The sequence below is a fragment of the Giraffa tippelskirchi genome, chromosome 14 (assembly GCF_054371585.1).
Source record: "Giraffa tippelskirchi isolate mGirTip1 chromosome 14, T2T-mGirTip1v1.2.pri, whole genome shotgun sequence".
NCBI classification, from domain to species: Eukaryota; Metazoa; Chordata; class Mammalia; order Artiodactyla; family Giraffidae; genus Giraffa; species Giraffa tippelskirchi.
The window spans coordinates 42,544,584-42,561,846 of NC_137288.1; the positions used below are offsets into that span (position 1 = coordinate 42,544,584).

General features: G+C 40.7%; 2 protein-coding genes across 12 annotated transcripts in view; one reads left to right on the top strand and one right to left on the bottom strand.

Annotated features, from left to right (window-relative positions):
• The window catches only part of CHST9 (carbohydrate sulfotransferase 9), a 283,501-nt gene that overhangs the window by 238,535 nt on the left and 27,703 nt on the right, over window positions 1-17,263 (top strand). For all 10 annotated transcript variants that reach the window (XM_081563152.1, XM_081563149.1, XM_081563153.1 and 7 more), the window contains one exon: window positions 16,148-16,185. In XM_081563152.1, coding sequence (XP_081419278.1) covers window positions 16,148-16,185 — 38 coding nt within the window. The remainder of the gene's footprint in view (window positions 1-16,147; window positions 16,186-17,263) is intronic.
• The window catches only part of LOC145534859 (uncharacterized), a 305,098-nt gene that overhangs the window by 89,591 nt on the left and 198,244 nt on the right, over window positions 1-17,263 (bottom strand). The window lies entirely within an intron of this gene.

Genomic DNA, 17,263 nt, shown 5'->3' on the forward strand with positions numbered 1-17,263 from the left:
ATTTAATCCAAGTCAAGGAGAAAGAATTTTCTAGTTGTATAAGATTGTGATTGGTGATTCAAACTACCAAAATAGTATTGACCCTAACTTGGTTAACAGAGAAGGATGGAGTGGGCAAGACAGTGAGAGAGAGAAACTGGCATCTTAAATTCTTACTTAAGCCACTTTGGCATGTTTAAATGTAAGAAGAATCACAGTGATGCAAGCATTCAGTATAGCACTCTCATTCTACAAGAATGAGTATGATTTGCTTTTACCGTACAACTCTGAAGTTTATGCTGTCTGTTCTTTCCAGAAAAAAAAAAAGAATGAGAGATTTTAAAATAAAAAATTATATGACCATTAGTGTATAAAATGGTTTAGGGATTCATGAGTTTAAGTTACTTACTTAAATGACTACTTTTATGGGACCAACCAAATTCAATCAGACATACATATTTTCCAAATAGAAAGGAAAAATTACAAAACAAAAGAAAATTATTCTGTCACCATTGTAGAACAGAATAAGCAACATATTTTCCTGCTAAGTGAAAAAAGTGGTGAGCTTTAAAGCCCCCCAAATCCTTTTTTACAAAAGGCAAGAAGCTGAGAATCAATTATAATTCAAATGACTATTCAATGATTTCCCCCTAGTTGATTTTAATGGTGTGAAATAAATATCTGATTAAAGAAGAACTGGCTATGATACAACCATAGATTGTGTTCACCTTTGTTATTCCTACTTTTTCCTAGGTGTTGAAAAATTCCCACCACAGAATTGAATTTATGACACCGCCCTATGCTAACCTACTATCCTCGGCACTCCCCCTTAGCCCCTTGTTCCGTACCCTGGGTGTGGAAGTGTGATTAGAATATGCTTACAACCTCTGAAATGTATAAATCAACATGACAAAATATCCTAAAATGCCAAAAAATACCAAAATGCAAAGGAGATGAAATATAAACATCACGAGTCTACCCCCTCCTATGGATATGATACAGGATCATGTCTAGTAGATTGATCCTGGGAAAAATGATGTCACGTGGAGCCACCAAGAGCTGCCTGTTTACATGTGGTCTCTGCTGCCTGAACCGCAGGCTGTCCTCCTGGCACGGCACGACCCCCCGACCACACAGAGGGGCCACTGACAAAGGCACAGCTTCACTTTTTCTCTCCGCAGAACTGTAATCTGCTCTATCCAAACAGCCTCTCTGGAGGTATGTCTACATCACGTACCAAGAGCTGGGAGATAGACTAACTATTACAGCCTATTAACAATCCCTTCAACTAGTTCCAGCCTAGACTGGCTAAGTGTTGATGCATAGAAAATGGTTAATCGAAAAACATTCATATATACTGTCTGTAGTCTTATAATTCATATAATTCACATAATGTCTGTAGTCTCTAATACTCTAAAAATTACCTTTAAAAAATCAGCTATCCCAATTCAGTGTTTAAAAAAAAAAAAAATCATGCTTAAATTTGAAAGAAAAAAGGAACCCCATTTCAAACATCTATATTTGACTTTTGAAACCTAAGCTCATATTTCTTGCCACTTTCAAAGGTAGCAGAAGGGGACCTGACTTTTAATAAGATTATGGATCCTACTGTAAATGACATCGTGAGTCCAGGGTTTGGCATTGATGGATTGTGTGATTTACAGTTTCCCTGATTGTATGTATACTAAGGCTTTAAGATACCTCCAGGAATAATTAGAATTAGAGAGCACATGGGATCTGCAAACTTAACAAGGAATTAATAAAAAGTCATTCTTGGACAAGCAACATGGACATAAAGGAAAAAAATGAATTTAATGATAAAATGTTAGGTGTGTTGAAGAAAAAAATATTTCTGACACTTGTTAAGATGGCAAGGAAGACTCTATTCAGGACTGTTGCAATAAGGGTATGTAAGAGAGGAGAGAGATGGGCTCAAAAGACAAGCAGGAACTACAGCCAGTGAGCAGAGTGTGGGGTCAATGAATGGAAAATTACTAAGAGGCGACCTTAAGGGTAGGAGGATTCTTGCTAAACCGACCCAACAGGATTCTAGCTAGAGGCCAGCCAAGGACTTAACACCTCAAAGGTACAGGTGAGGAACTTGATCACAGATCAAGGTTTCGGGGGACTCTTACTCTTAGGAGGATTATTGCTAAGACTGGGCAAGGCTGGCAGAAGACGACACAGGTCAAGGTCAGAGGAACCTGATTAAAGTCTAATCAAGGAGAGAGTCTTTGTCAGGTGCCATATCATAGTTCACTCTAAGAAGTGGCAAAAGGTACCTAGGAAATTGTGCACATTCTTCTTCTCAAAGCACTGGAGAACTAGAATTGGTTCACTAGGAGCACCAACCCCCACCCCTCAGTTCTCCAGGGGAGTCCTTCTGTCAGCTGGCCCTTCACCCACACCAGGGGGAAGGCTGCAGGCTTCTTCGTCCTGTGCCTCCGTGTGGCAGGCTAGGGACTGGAGGCCAAGGGCAGGACTTGGATATCTGCCTATGCAATTATGCCTTAAGGTGAAAATAGGATTGCAAGCATTTTCATTGGCCAAGCTGAAATTCTTAGATGTTTGACTACATGTTAATCATTTAAATTTGACTAAATTTTTCTTTCGTCTCTTTTTTTGACACTGAAAATACTTATTATCCCTAGTTTTCTCCCATACTCCTTGGTTATTCTAGAATAGGATACTTGGCTCTCTTGAAAATTCTTCTTACTCTTCTTAACCGCATTCAAAAACAGCTTCCATCTGGGCTTTAAACAATCTGGTTTTATTACCCTTAGCTGGAGTCTCCCGTGATGTGAATCATGACAGATACCAGGTACTGTGCTAAGCCCTTTATATTAACTCATTGAATTACCAAAAATGATTATTTAATATGTGTTATCCTTATTTCATAGATGAGCAAACTCAAAGAGGTTGTTTTTTGCCCAAGATCAACTAAACAGAAAGTAGAGAAATTGAGAATCAAGCCCAGAAATTCTGACTGCTAGGCCTCAACCTTGACCATCACTAAGCTTGGTGTCCTTAAAAAAATCCCAAACTTTCATAAGTGTCGGTTTATAAAAAAGGGAATAGTCCTGAGTTTCTTTTCCTAGAACTTACAATTTGCCTTATTGATGCTATTATGTATAATAGAAATAGATGTATTTTGTCTTTGTCCCTACTTTCTGGCACAGAGCTCCCCAAACCCTTGGAATTTCCTGAATGATGAAAGTGATAAAGATGTCTTTTATTATCTTAATGAGGTGATTTTTGGACCCCCCCGCCAAGGTCCATCTAGTCAAGGCTATGGTTTTTCCAGTAGTCATGTATGGATGTGAGTGTTGGACTATAAAGAAAGCTGAGCACCAAAGAATTGATGCTTTTGAACTGTGGTGTTGGAGAAGACTCTTGAGAGTCCCTTAGACTGCAAGGAGATCCAACCAGTCCATCCTAAAGGAAATCAGTTCTGAATATTCATTGGAAGGATTGATGCTGAAGCTGAAACTCCAATATTTTGGCCACCTGATATGAAAAGCTGACTCATTGGAAAAGACCCTGATGCTGGGAAAGATTGAACATGAGAGAAGAAGGGGACAACAGAGGATGAGATGGTTGGATGGCGTCATCGACTCAATGGACATGAGTTTGAGTAAACTCTGGGAGTTGATGATGGACAAGGAGACCTGGTGTGCTGCAGTCCATGGGGTCACAAAGAGTCGGACACAACTGAGCGACTGAACTAAGGGTGGAGGCTGGTTGCCAGGAGAACCAACCATGTGATGGGAGGGTGGGAAATTTCAGTCCCACATCTGAACTCCAGGAGGGGAGAAGGCCTGGAAATTGAGTATAATCACTAATGGCCATTGATTTAATCAATTGTGCCTATGTGCTGAAACCCCCAGAAAAGCCCAAAGGGATGCAGTTCAGAGAGCTTCCTGGTTGGAGAAGAAGTGGAAGTTTAAGGAGAATGTCGCCCCCAGAGAGGGTCCATGCCCCTTCCACATACCTCGCCCTGTACATCTCTTCCATTAGCTGTTCCTGAGTTATATCAAGGTTTCCGGGGTGGCACAGTGGTAGAGAATCTGCCTGTCAGTGCAGGAGATGCAGGTTTGATCCCTGCATCGGGAAGATCCCCTGGAGTAGGAAATGACAACCTATTCCACTACTCTTGCCTGGGAAATCCTATGGACAGAGGAGCCTGGTGGGCTACAGTTCATGGGGTCAAAAAGAGCTGGAACAGGACTGAGCAACTGAACACACACACATGCACAAGTTATATCCTTCTGTAACAAACAAGTGATCTAGTAAGTAAGTTGTTTCTTTGAGTTATGAGCCCCACTCTAACAAAATTGATCAAACTTTAGGGAGGGGTTGTGAGGATCTCTGATCTATAGCTGGCAGGTCAAAAGCCCAGTGGACAAGCTAGACTTGCAGATGGCATCTGAAGTGAGGGGTGTGTGTGTGTGTGTGTGTGTGCGCGCATGTGCAAGTGTGTGTCCTGGTACTGGTGTGTGGATACAGGCATCTGGGACTGAGCCCTTAACCTGCAGAATCTGACTCTATCTACAGGGAGGTAATGTCAGAATTGAGTTAAATTTGTGAACTAGCCAGTCAGTGTGTATATGTATGCCAAGTCGCTTCAGTCGTGTCCAACTTTTTGCAACTCCATGAACTGTAGCCCACCAGGCCCTCTGTCCATGGGATGCTCCAGGCAAGAATACAGGAGTGGATTGCCATGCCCTCCTCCAAGGGATCTTCCCAACCCAGGGATCGAACCAACGTCTCTTACATCTCCTGCATTGGCAGGTGGGTTCTTTACCACTAGCACCACCTGGGAAGCCCTACCAGTCAGTATTTGTGGAGAATTGAGTTCATTGTTTGGTGTGTTAAAGGAGAAACACATCAGAATTGGTGTCAGAATCAAAGCCTTTGACTCAAATCCAGAACCAGTGAGGACTTACGCTCTAAATCCGAACCTGGAACTTGCTAGTTCCTGATAGTAAGTTTTGGGTTAGCTCAGAGATAGCATCTCTTATTCACAGCAGATGATATAAAATTTACATTCCATTACTTAAGGAGGTATCATCAAATATAAATAAAACACAACTGTTTCCCAAAGTTCTAATTTGGTTATTATTTATCTGTGTAAATTTTGAAGCGTCTTGCATCCGGTAGCTTCCCCTGGCATCTCTCTGTGGAAGATTGCCTGGTAACTGACCTTTTTCCTGATCTCACTTACTGCCTCCTCCAGGATGTCTTCCTGGTGTTTTTAAATCTAACAAAGGTCAAGCTGAGCTAATCATCCCACCTTCACTATTTCTCACCAAATTTGCTTCTTTAAACTGTCCCTGTTTCCTTGCTTCTACCTTTGCATTAAAAGCATCTTCTCCCAAGCAACCAAGCTCAAGATCTTGATCATCTTTAGTTCTTTTCTTTCCACTCCCCTGCTGCCCAGCCTCCAGTGGAAGGAAGTCCATTCTAGACACACAGAGTATCTCACGTTCACCCACATTATGCCCCAGTAGCTCAGCGGTAAAGAGTCTGCCTGCAGTGCAGGAGACACAGGAGACACGGGTTCAATCCCTAGGTTGGGAAGATCCTCTGGAGGAGAGCATGGCAACCCACTCCAGCACTCTTGCCTGGAGAATCCCATGGACAGAGGAGCCTGGTGGGCTACAGTCCATGGGGTCACAACGAGTCGGACACGACTGAAGCGACTTAGCCCGCCATCTCCTTACCATTGTTTCCCATCCTCAAGGGATAGCGTCGTTAGATTCATCTTCTTCAAACAGTTTTGATCACTCTCTGGCTCAAAAATCTTTTAGGGCTCTCTTACCAAAAAAAGGTCAAAATTTCTCCTGAAGTTTTTAGGACCCTCCTTGATATTGATCCATCACACACATTTTGCCTTGTTTCTGACTGCTTGCTAATATACAGGCTTCACTAAAGTCAAAAAGACCTATTCACTACCCCTGTACACACCCCATGCATTTCCTGGTTCTGTGCTTTTGCTTATGCTTTTCCTTTCAGGTGAAAAACCTTTCCTCCAGTCTATTTTTATTAATAGAACTACCCAGGTCAAATGCTGTCTCCTCTCTGAAGCCTCCTCAGGTTCCTCCACCAAACATGACCTCTTTTCTTTTTGACTTTAATAACTGATCCTTTAATTTTTTTTAAATTGGAGAATAATTGCTTTACAATGTTGTCTTAGTTTCTGCTTTTCAACAATGTGAATCAGCCATAAGTACACATATATCCCCTCCCTCTTGAGCCATCTTCTATTTGTGCCAATTCTATGGAAATTTTCAATCTCCTTCATTCTTCTTAAGGTCAAAGAATTTAAGTAACTATAGACAAATTTAGAGACCATCAATACTTGCAACATTGTGATTATTGTTCTGAAGAAAAAGCAAGGACTACAGGAGTGAAGTTATTTGCTAAATGCCATGCAGCTTGATGGGCTTCCCTTGTGGCTCAGCTGGTAAAGAATCCACCCGCAATGCGGGAGACCTGGGTTCTATCCCTGGGTTGGGAAGATCCCCTGGAGAAGGGAAAGGCTACCCACTCCAGTATTCTGGCCTGGAGAATTCCATGGACTATACAGTCCATGGCGTCACAAAGAGTTAGACACGACTGAGTGACTTTCACTTTCTCTATACAGCTTGATAGTGGCAAAACCAAGACTAGAAAAGTCTGTATCCATTGCCATTACTACTATATCAAGATTTAAATACCTTTTGATCTGACTACCTATACAGTTTACTAATAAATCCTTTACAGCTCCATGATTACCTGCTGTCATTCTGTGGGGTGATCATCTTGCTTTCTCTACTTTTCTTCTATACTTCTGGAACACCAAGCATCATTTCCATAATAAATGCTCATTAAAATATTGCTGTAGGTTTAGATGAGTGAGTTTTGCTTGAGGATAATCTGAAAATCCTTTAGCCTGAAGACTATGTCTGTTGAGAGCCCATCCTTTCTTTTCTCTACTTAACCAATATTTTTTGAATGGTTCAAGTTACCTATTTATGTTCGTAAAATTTGAAAATTTAGTTGAATACCCCAAATATGCTTATAGACAAGGAAAAGAAGGCAGCCTTAATGCATCTATCTCTTGGGATGAATAAAATTCCCATTGACTGTAGATTGCTAATTCAAACTCAAATTATTTAACTCTTATTGAACCAGCACTCAAGCACTTTATAAACTGAGCTAAGAAATAATCAGCAGATTTTATTTTTCAGCTCATAACCATAAAATGTATTAGGGTACTTTTCTGCCTGTCTTTTGCACAGGTGTGTGTGTGTATATGCACGTACCTGTACACTCACATGATGCAACTCTCATATATATACACGCACTCCACTTGCACCGCAGTGACCTTTGAAAAATGGATACTGCAGCTCCAGAGGGCAGGTCTCTAACAAAGGTGAAGAATTAAGTCATTCATTATGATGACAATGGTAATTGCTATTACCATTGTCATTAGTCTTTAAAGTCCAGATTTGGTGTCTTTTTCTGCAGTAGAATGCACAATGAATGCCAATTTTAAAAATATCAAGGAACGATGATAGTAGCTACAAAGTTAAAGTTGCTCAGTCGTGTCCAACTCTTTGTGACCCTATGGACCATACAGTCCATGGAATTCTCCAGGCCAGATACTAGAGTGGGTAGCTGTTCCCTTCTCCAGGGGATCTTCCCCACCCAGGGATCAAACCCAGGTCTCCAACATTGCAGGTAGATTCTTTACCAGCTGAGCCATAAGGCAAGCCCAGTAACTACAAATGACACTTCAAGATTTCTCTTTCTACGTTGCTCTTAGTGAGGGATAAAAAGCAATTGATAGCACTCTTTGGGACAAAGTGGTGAGAAAACGTCTCTACTGTATATATTAGTACACGCTCTCATTAGCCATCTGTCACAGAAATGGACTGACTTCAACCAACAGCTTACAACCAACTCATTTTCTAGACAAAGACACTGAGGCTTGACAGTGAGTGAAGCATCCGCCCAGAGAGGGGATTGTGAGTTCCCATAACTCACTTCGCCCCTAGGTTCCCATATCCCTCATCCTTTTCTTCCTTAGTGTTGCGGGGCAATGTTCCTTCGCTTTGCACTCAGTTGGTTGGAGGTAGGCACCATAGGTTTGATTGATACACCAATTTGCATCTCAAGGCATCGCTCGATAAATACAGTGCCATGCAAGGCTACTCTCTCACAAGCCAATTTCCCCCTCTGGGCTGACTTTAGAAGCTCATTGATGTCACTTCCTTCCTCAGTCAGCAAGTGAGTTTTCTTTAATTCTCAAGACCAGCTGTCCATGCTGTCAACAGAAAGTTATTAAAATTCCTTTAAAGTGAATAAAAATAGCCTAAAAGCAAATGTACTTGGAAACAGGAAAGAATCAGTATGCAAAGTCCACAAACCTCTGAGCAAAATAATGTTGATCCAACCAGAGATTTCAAACATTGTATATTCAAGATGCTAGAAAAAATAATTAAAAGATGCTAAACCACATACTTCTTAATCTTTTATTAGCAAAGGCTTATGCGTTTACAATTTATCCCCTGAATTCCATTCCTCTCTCTCAAATACAATTTGAATAAACTGGGGAATGACTTCGGTTTTCCTTAAGTGGGATTCCCTCCTTTTTTCTTGTCTCGGTCAGGGAACATTTACATCTCCACCAGGCTAAGACTATCTGTGAGCAAGGGAAAAAATTATCATGAGCTGCAATCATAATCACTACAGTCACAAAATAATGATATAATTATATATTTTAATTTATTAGAGTTTTAATAGCTCAAGGTAGGAGATCATTTTTCTCATATTTCAGTAGCTGCATCTCACAGAAATGGTCTATCTGGCTCTAGTCCCTATGATCCTCAACTGACTTTCTGACCTTAGGGTTCCTTTCTGGAACCCTACTCGGTTGCCTTCTGAATCAGCCCTTGCCTTACCCCTCAGTCCTCAGTGTGGCTCCTACCTTGTTGCCTGAGTTGTTCATGACCTGGTCCCTAAGTCCCTCCGAAACATGGATATGTTCCCTGCCATTTACATCACCTACCATCACCCGCCTCTTCCTTATTTGCATAGAAGCCCTGAATCCTGGACTCACTGTGACCTTTTGCTTGGGAAAGTTACATCCAGCCTGTCTGTCTTGACATCCCAAGACACACAGCCCAGGTTTGTGTCTTGGGTTCCTGCCTATAATTGGGGCCCCCAGGTCAAATCTGTCCTGGGGCTGCCACCCTCCTCAAGGCTCCTGATTCCACAATGCAGTTAAAGAGAAGCCTGAGTGTTCTGGGTAGCTATGCTGAGAAACCTTATTTTGGTAAATAGCAGCTTAGTGAAAGAGAATGGCAGAAATTTGGGTAAATTCAAAGTAAAGGGACAATTAAAATATTGTTAGCCTTCAGGAAACGTATAAAACCCGATGTTATAAGTTATCTAGAATTAACTCTCTGTCCTTCACTTCACTTCTCACAATCTTGAACACTTATGGCTTCCCTAGTAGCTGAGCTGGAAAAGAATCCCCCTGCAATGCAGGAGACCTGGGTTTGATCCCTGGGTTGGGAAGACCCCCTGGAGAAGGGAACAGCTACCCAATCCAGTATTCTGGCCTGGAGAATTCCATGGATTACAGTCCATGGGGTCCCAAAGAGTCGGACACGACTGAGCGACTTTCACTTTTATGTTAGGAATACAAAACTAAGCTACTATGTGCTCGGTCACTTGGGTGTATCTGACTCTTTGTGGTCTCATGGACTGTGGCCCACCAGGCTCCTCTGTCCATGGGTTTCTCCCAGCAAGAATACTGGAGTGGGGAGCCATACCCTCCTCCAGGGTATGTTCTTGACCCAGGGATCGAACCCTCATTTCTTGTGGCTTCTGCATTGGCAGGCAGATTCTTTACCACTAGCGCCACCTGGGAAGCCCTAAGGCTACTATAAATGTTATATAAAAAAGGAGGAGGAAAGGAAGATTAGACATAATCACTATTACTAGGATACTTTAAAATCCTTGGAAAATCAACTTGGAACTAAGACAAAAATGGTGGCTATCACAAAACCAAGTGTTTGGTATGGGCCAGAATTTAGTAGTAATCACCTTCAGGCACTCATATGGTTCATCTAATGAGTTTTAACTCCTGAATCTTTCCTTTCACTAGAGAGCAAGAGCCAGGAACAGCTGCCCTTAAAAATGTGGGAACTGATACAAACCAGCCCTGATTGAAAATACTGTCAATCATTCTGTAAATTTGCATTGAATACCTCCAGTGTGCCAGCACTGGGCCCTTGATACAGCAGTAAACAAGACAGATCACCTCACTCCAATAAAAATTCATCTAAAAAATAAATAAAACACAGGAAGAAAATAGATCATTTTAAAAGGTGTAGACTCATTTTTAGGCAGTGTTGAATTTATAGAAACTTCATAAAACATTGGAGCTTCTCAGGTGGCGTTAGTGGTAAAGAACCCACCTGCCAGTGCAGGAGACGTCAGAGACTTGGGTTCCATTCCTGGATTCAGAAGATCCTCTGGAGGAGGGCATGGCAACCCACTCCAGTAGTCTTGCCTGGAGAATCCCATGGACAGAGGAGCCTGGTGGGCTATAGTCCATGGGGGTCGCAAAGAGTCGGACACGACTAAAGCGACTTAGCATGCGTGTACATAAAAGAATTTTAATAAATAACAAAATTATAAGCAATTGTCATGATATTTTAAAGGGACCCACATTCTTTCAATGTTAGTAACCACTGCTATAAAATGTAGAAAATTAAACCTTTTTTTTAGTGCTCTTAAACTTGTAATAAAACCAGCATCCTCACACAAATCATTATTATTTTTTCTTGCTCTATTTTTAAACATGGTTTCTTGATAAGAGATCTCATCTTGTTAATGTTATTGCCATAATTTTTACTCGCAAACTAAGGATTGTGTAGTGTAGTCCCAAATCAGAAAATAGCAAGACAGAAAAAGAAATAAATCAAGATAGGCAGGATCCCTGACCACAGAATGCTTATACTGTAGGAGGAGATGTGCAAAGAAGCAACACACATACAAATGACAAAATAATTGCAAGTTGTGATAAATGCTGGGAAAGAAATAAACAACGGGCTGATATCAAGAATCATCAGAGGAGATGGGCCGACCAGAGAAGAGCCCCTTAGATCTTTTTTTTTTTTAATTGGAGTATAATTGCTTTACAATGTTGTGTTAGTTTCTGCTATGAATGAAATAAATCAGCCATATAGATACATATATCCTCTCTCTCGAGCCTCCCTCCCACCACCCCTCAATCCCACCCATCTAGGTCATCACAGAGCACTGAGCTGAGCTCCCTTGTGCTATATAGCAGCTTCCCACTAGCTATCTGTTTTATACACGGGAGTGTATATATGTCAAACCTAACTTCACAATTCATCCCACCCTCCCCTTTGCCCCCTGTGTCTACATATCTATTCTCTACGTCTGTGTCTCCATTCTTGCCCTGGAACTAGGTTCATCTGTACTATTTTTCTAGATCTCACATACATGTGTTAATATATGGTACTTGTTTTTTCTCTTTCTGACTTACTTCACTCTGTGTGACAGTCTCTAGGTCCATCCACATTTCTACAAATGACTTAATTTTGTTCCTTTTGTGGCTGAGTAATATTCCATTGTATGTATGCTCCACAACTTCTTTATCTATTCATCTGTTGATGGTCCTCTAGGTTGCTCCCATGTCCTGTCTACTGTAAATAATGCTACAGTGGACACTGGAGTGCATGCATCTTTTTGAATTATGCTTTCCTCGGGGTTTATGCCCAGGAGTGGGATTGCTGGGTCATATGGTAGCTCTATTTTTAGTTTTTTAAGGAACCTCCATACTGTTCTCCATTTTGGCTGAACCAATTTACATTCCCAACAACAGTGCAAGAGGGTTCCCTTTTTCCACACCTTCTCCAGCATTTGTTGTTTGTAGATTTTTTTTTTCGGTCATGGCCATTTGGCTGGTGTGAGGTCTTAATATTAAACTGAAACCTGAACGTTAGAAAGAGACTGTCAGATCAGCAATGCCATTAGATTAGAAATAAAGCACACAACAGATGTAATGTGCTTGAATCATTTCCTCTCCCTTTCTACCCTCCAATCACCTTGGTCTTATGTGAATTTCTGGTCCTTTTGACCTTTGGTCCTTTGCCGTTACTGTTGTCTCTCCAATTTGACAGCGCTGACTTTCAGATTTTCAGAATGTCTCATGATTCACCAAGATACACTCTCTCCTTGCCTCTGAGACTTTATTCTTTCTGTCCCAACTCCCTGGAATGCCTTTCTCTTATCCTTTGCATGCAAAATTCATACTTATCTAATCCTCACAAATCTGGTGAGGGGTAAACGCTAGTAACTCTTTGTTATAGATGACCAGACAAGACCAGAACATTGAGTAACTGGCCCTAAATCTAGTAAATGACAGAGCTGTAAATTAGATGTCAGGTTATCATCTACTCCATTTTCTAGAGTCCAGGGGACTTTGTGATTAGTTCATGATTATTTGATTGTTTGGCCTCTTACTTTTCACTGGAATTCCTTCAGATTTCAGTTTGTTCCTAAGGAAACAAAACTAAGATTTCCTGGTGCTGCTGCCGCCCCTGAAGTCACCTCTGGCCTATTCTCCAGGTAGCAACCAGCCCTGAGTGGTCCTCTGAAAATGCACAGCTGACCAAGGCATTCCAGGGGCCCTACTCACACCCTGGGCTACACCTCCTTCATATCTGACTTCCTAGAACTTTGGGGAAGGTCATCAATCTCCCCAAAATGGTCTACATGAGCTTTCTTGTTCTATGTTTCTTGCCTGTCTGTCCAGCCTCATCTCACACCACCCCACCTCCCTCTTATTTCACTCTGGCCACGCTGGCTTCCTTTCCCTGCTTTGGACCCAAAATGCTCTCTCCTTCCTGAATGTTCTTCCCTCTCTTTTTGTCCACACTGGTGATCTAATTCAAAAGGCAAGTCCCCCCCCCAAAAAAAAACGTTGAACACTCTTCTTTATACACTCTATATATGATCTGACAAAAGACATCTAAGTACCAAACAAGAGTGTCCAATTGGCAGTACCATTAAAAATGAAGAAAATTGGTAATTATTATCTAGAAACTCCAAAATTGGCCCTGGTATTTCATGACAGCGGCTGGACTGAAGAGCTTACTTTTTTTTTTATTGTTTTTTTCATTTTCTTGATTGCTCCCTTTGCTGTGCAGAAGCCTTCCAGTTTCCTTCCTATACATCACAAACAAACTACCTGAAAAGGAAATTAAGAAAACAATCCCATTTACAATAGGATAAAAATCAAATTACTTGAGAAAAAAACTTAAGGAGGTGACTTATACATTGGAAATTATGAAACACAGGTGAAAGAAATTAAAGCACACACAAATAAATGGAAAGACATTTCATATTTATGATTTGAAATAATTAATTTTGTTTAGATGTTTATCTACCCAAAGTTATCTACATATTCATGTAATCCTTATCAAATTCTCAATGACATTTTTTACAAAAAAAAAATTCTAGAATTTCTGTAGAGCCACAGAAGACTGAATAGCCAAAACAATTCTGAGCAAGAAGAACAAAGGTGGAAGCCTCACACTTCCTGATTTCAAAATATATTATAATACTACAGTAATCAAAACAGTGTGGCACTGGCATAAAAACAGATATACAGACTGATGGAATAGAATAAAGAGTCCAGAAATAAATCCATACGTATGTGGTCAACTGATGTTTGGCAAAGCTGCCAAGAATACACAGTGAGGAAATGACGCTATTAATAGTCTCTTCAAAAAGGGAGAAAACTGGACATTCGCATCCCAAACCATGAAATTTGATCCTTTTCTTACCCCATGCAAAAAAATTATTAATAAATCAAGAAGGATTAGAGACTTAAATATAAAAGCTAAAAGTAGAGGAAAAGATAGGCAAAAACTTCTTTATATCAGTTTTGGCAATGACTTCTTGAACATGACACCAAAAGCACAGGCAATATAAGCACCAAACTAAAAACACTTCTATGCAGCAAAGTAAACAATCAACAAAATGAGAAGACTTTTAAATTTTCATAAGGAAGGGCCCACTTTTAACAGGGCCATTCCATTTTCTGGGCTCCTTATTCGTCTAGTGTATCCTGTATATCACCTGACCTGGTACTGCATGAGCGCTTAGTAAAATTTCCTGATATACTTATTACTGGTTGCTCAGTTGACCGGTAAATACCATGAAGCCTGGCATGCTGCAGTCCGTGGGGTCGCAAAGAGTCAGACATGACTGAGCAACTGAACAACAACAAAGTTGGCTGGTAAATACCATGTATTCACTACATCTTTTTTTGAAAACAGTTTGATGGTTTCCTCAACAACTAAACAGGCAACTACCACACAACCCAGCAATTTCACTCCTGGACATTTATCCCAGAGAAATTAAGACTTGTGTTCACATAACCTGTCCACAAAAGTTGATAGCAGCTTTATTCACAATAGCTAGAAATGAGCCGGATGTCCTTCATCTGGTGAATCGTTAAACAGACTTTGGCACATCCTTACTCAGCAATAAAAAGGTAATGGAGGGAGGTCCAAGAGAGAGGGGATGTACGTGTACATACAGCTGATTCACTTCGTTGTACAGTAGAAACTAACATAACTTTGTAAAGCGATTATACTGCAATTAAAAAATGAAATACTGGGGAAAAAAAGAATGCAGAGAATGCACATAGCAGCCCGGATGACTCTGCAGAGAACAACGCTGAGTGAGAAAATCCTATCCCAAAAGGTTTTTAAATGCATTTTTCTATTTATACAGCATTCTTGACAGCAATGGAGAACAGATTAGTGATTGCCAGGAGTTAAGAAGAGGGTAGGGATGGGAGGGCAATGGATGTGATTATAAAAGAGCAACATGAGGGACCCTGTGGTAATGAAAAGGTCCTGTATCTCAACTATGTCAGTGTCAGCATCCTGGTTCTGATATTATTGTACTATATAGATCATCCAAATGTTACCAGTGGGGAAACCTGGGTAAAGGGCGCAGGGAAACTGTCTGTATTCTTTTTTACAAATGCATGTCACTACACAATCATTGTAATTAAAATTTTTAAAGGACACATTTAATAAAGTGTAGATATCACACCAAGATATTCACAGCACTTAATAACTGCGGGGTCACAAATGTCTTCTTTACTCTCTTTCCTGGTGGTTTGTTGGTTATTGATTATTCCTAAGGATTTTTTTTTCTTGTATTTAAGACATATGATATTGATCATTCTTAGGCTATTTTTGCAGTATTTGAGGTTTATTATTTTAGAGTCTTCATTATTTATACCCCTCTGGTGCTTTTCATGTGTTACGTTGCTCTGATATGTTTCTGTCCTAAGATACTGTTTATAGAACTATTGGTTTGTACTTGGTCTCCAGCCGTACCAAAACCTAAGAAGATCTTTATCATCTTCATAAGTCTGCAATCTGTCACTTTACATCTCCTCTTCTGGTCCTCAAGATTCCCTGAGTTCAATGTTAATATTATGCTTGAACAGGTTGTCATTGTTTGGAGACCTTCAAATGGCTGTGGTTCAAATTTTTCTTTAGTTTTTTCATCTCTTTACCATTTATCTTCCAGAGTTTAATACATCCTCTGATATGTATTCGGAGAAGGCAATGGCAACCCACTCCAGTACTCCTGCCTGGAAAATCCCATGGACCGAGGAGCCTGGTAGGCTGCTGTCCATGGGGTCGCTAAGAGTCAGACACGACTGAGCCACTTCACTTTCACTTTTCATTTTCATGCATTGGAGAAGGAAATGGCAACCCACTCCAGTGTTCTTGCCTGGAGAATCCCAGGGACGGCGGAGCCTGGTGGGCTGCCGTCTGTGGGGTCACACAGAGTCAGACACGAATGAAGCAACTTAGCAGCAGCAGCAGCAGCAGCTGGTATGTATTTCCACTCTGTTTTCTGTTATCTTTGCCTAATGTGGTTAATTTAGGTTTTGACTTTTTTTTTCATTCCACTTATTGGAGTGATCATAACTGTTTCTACTGTGATACAAATCCTTGCTCAGAAAGTCCACAAATGCTGTTTGGAATTTTGAGTGAGAACAGGGCAAGACTGGTACTAATGTTGACTTTCTTTTTGCTTTCTTTTTCAGTGACTAGAGAAAAAATCCAGGAACGTATCACCAACCAGGTATTTCCTCACTTCTCATAAACTAGGATGTAGAATTTTTCTTCAAATGTTAATAATTAATTAAGCATTTGTAAATATTTTTAAAAGGAGGCATTGCTAGTTATTGGGTATGATGAGCGATTCACATCTTATTGGTTACAATTTATTGGAGAACAAATAAATTGATCGTATATGGGTGATCGTGCACTTTCCTGTCTCCCCCTCCTCATTCCTCCCCTCCACACCATCTTTCTCAAGGATGGACTCTGCCAGGTCTGATGTAGCAGCCCTCAGTGCATGTCATGACCTCTGCATTTATTCTATCATGGCTGCAAAGAGATACTTTTATCTACTTCTCCCTTAACTAAGGTGACTGTCCTCTGTGATTTTCCCAAGTTCTAATTCATCCAGTCATTCCCTCCCCAACAGTTAAGAACTAAAGCCTTAGCCATGGAAACAAGTTGGTTTTCTATCTGGTCTCTGATTTCTATCCACATGTAGCCAGTGTCTTCCTGCCTGCCTCACTGTTTTCTTATCCAGTCTTTTTTTGATTAATTTTTTATATTTACCAGGAGATGGAGTCATTCTGTACAACAGCTTAAGGGGTTTCAGACATGCAGCCATAGATCCAGGCCAAGTTTGACCAGCCTTGCCCCACCTCACCCTCTTCCCATGGGCCAATCTGGCTGCAGTGTTTCCCGATGCTGCCACTAGACCCAGGGGACGCAGACACTGGCCTGTGGCAAAATATGCCCAGCTTTCATTCATAGACACACATCTCCAAGTCTTGTTGTTGTTGTTGTTCTCCTCTGGCATAAATTACACCTCATCCTTGTCAAGGGAAAGAATGGTTCATCTACATTTATACCAGTCAAGGGTACATTTTTCAACATCTCCTAATGGACTTCAAAATAAATTCCAAATCTGGTTCCCACTGTCATTCCAACCGAATTAAGTTCTAGCTCTACCTAACCTGTGCCAGATGCCCTGTAATTCACCAAGCTTTAAAAATTGTCCTTTCATGTGACTAACATCCTGTATTGCAAATTCAGTAGGCAAAATTTAATGCTTATCAGGTACCATTTTGCTTTTGAATAGA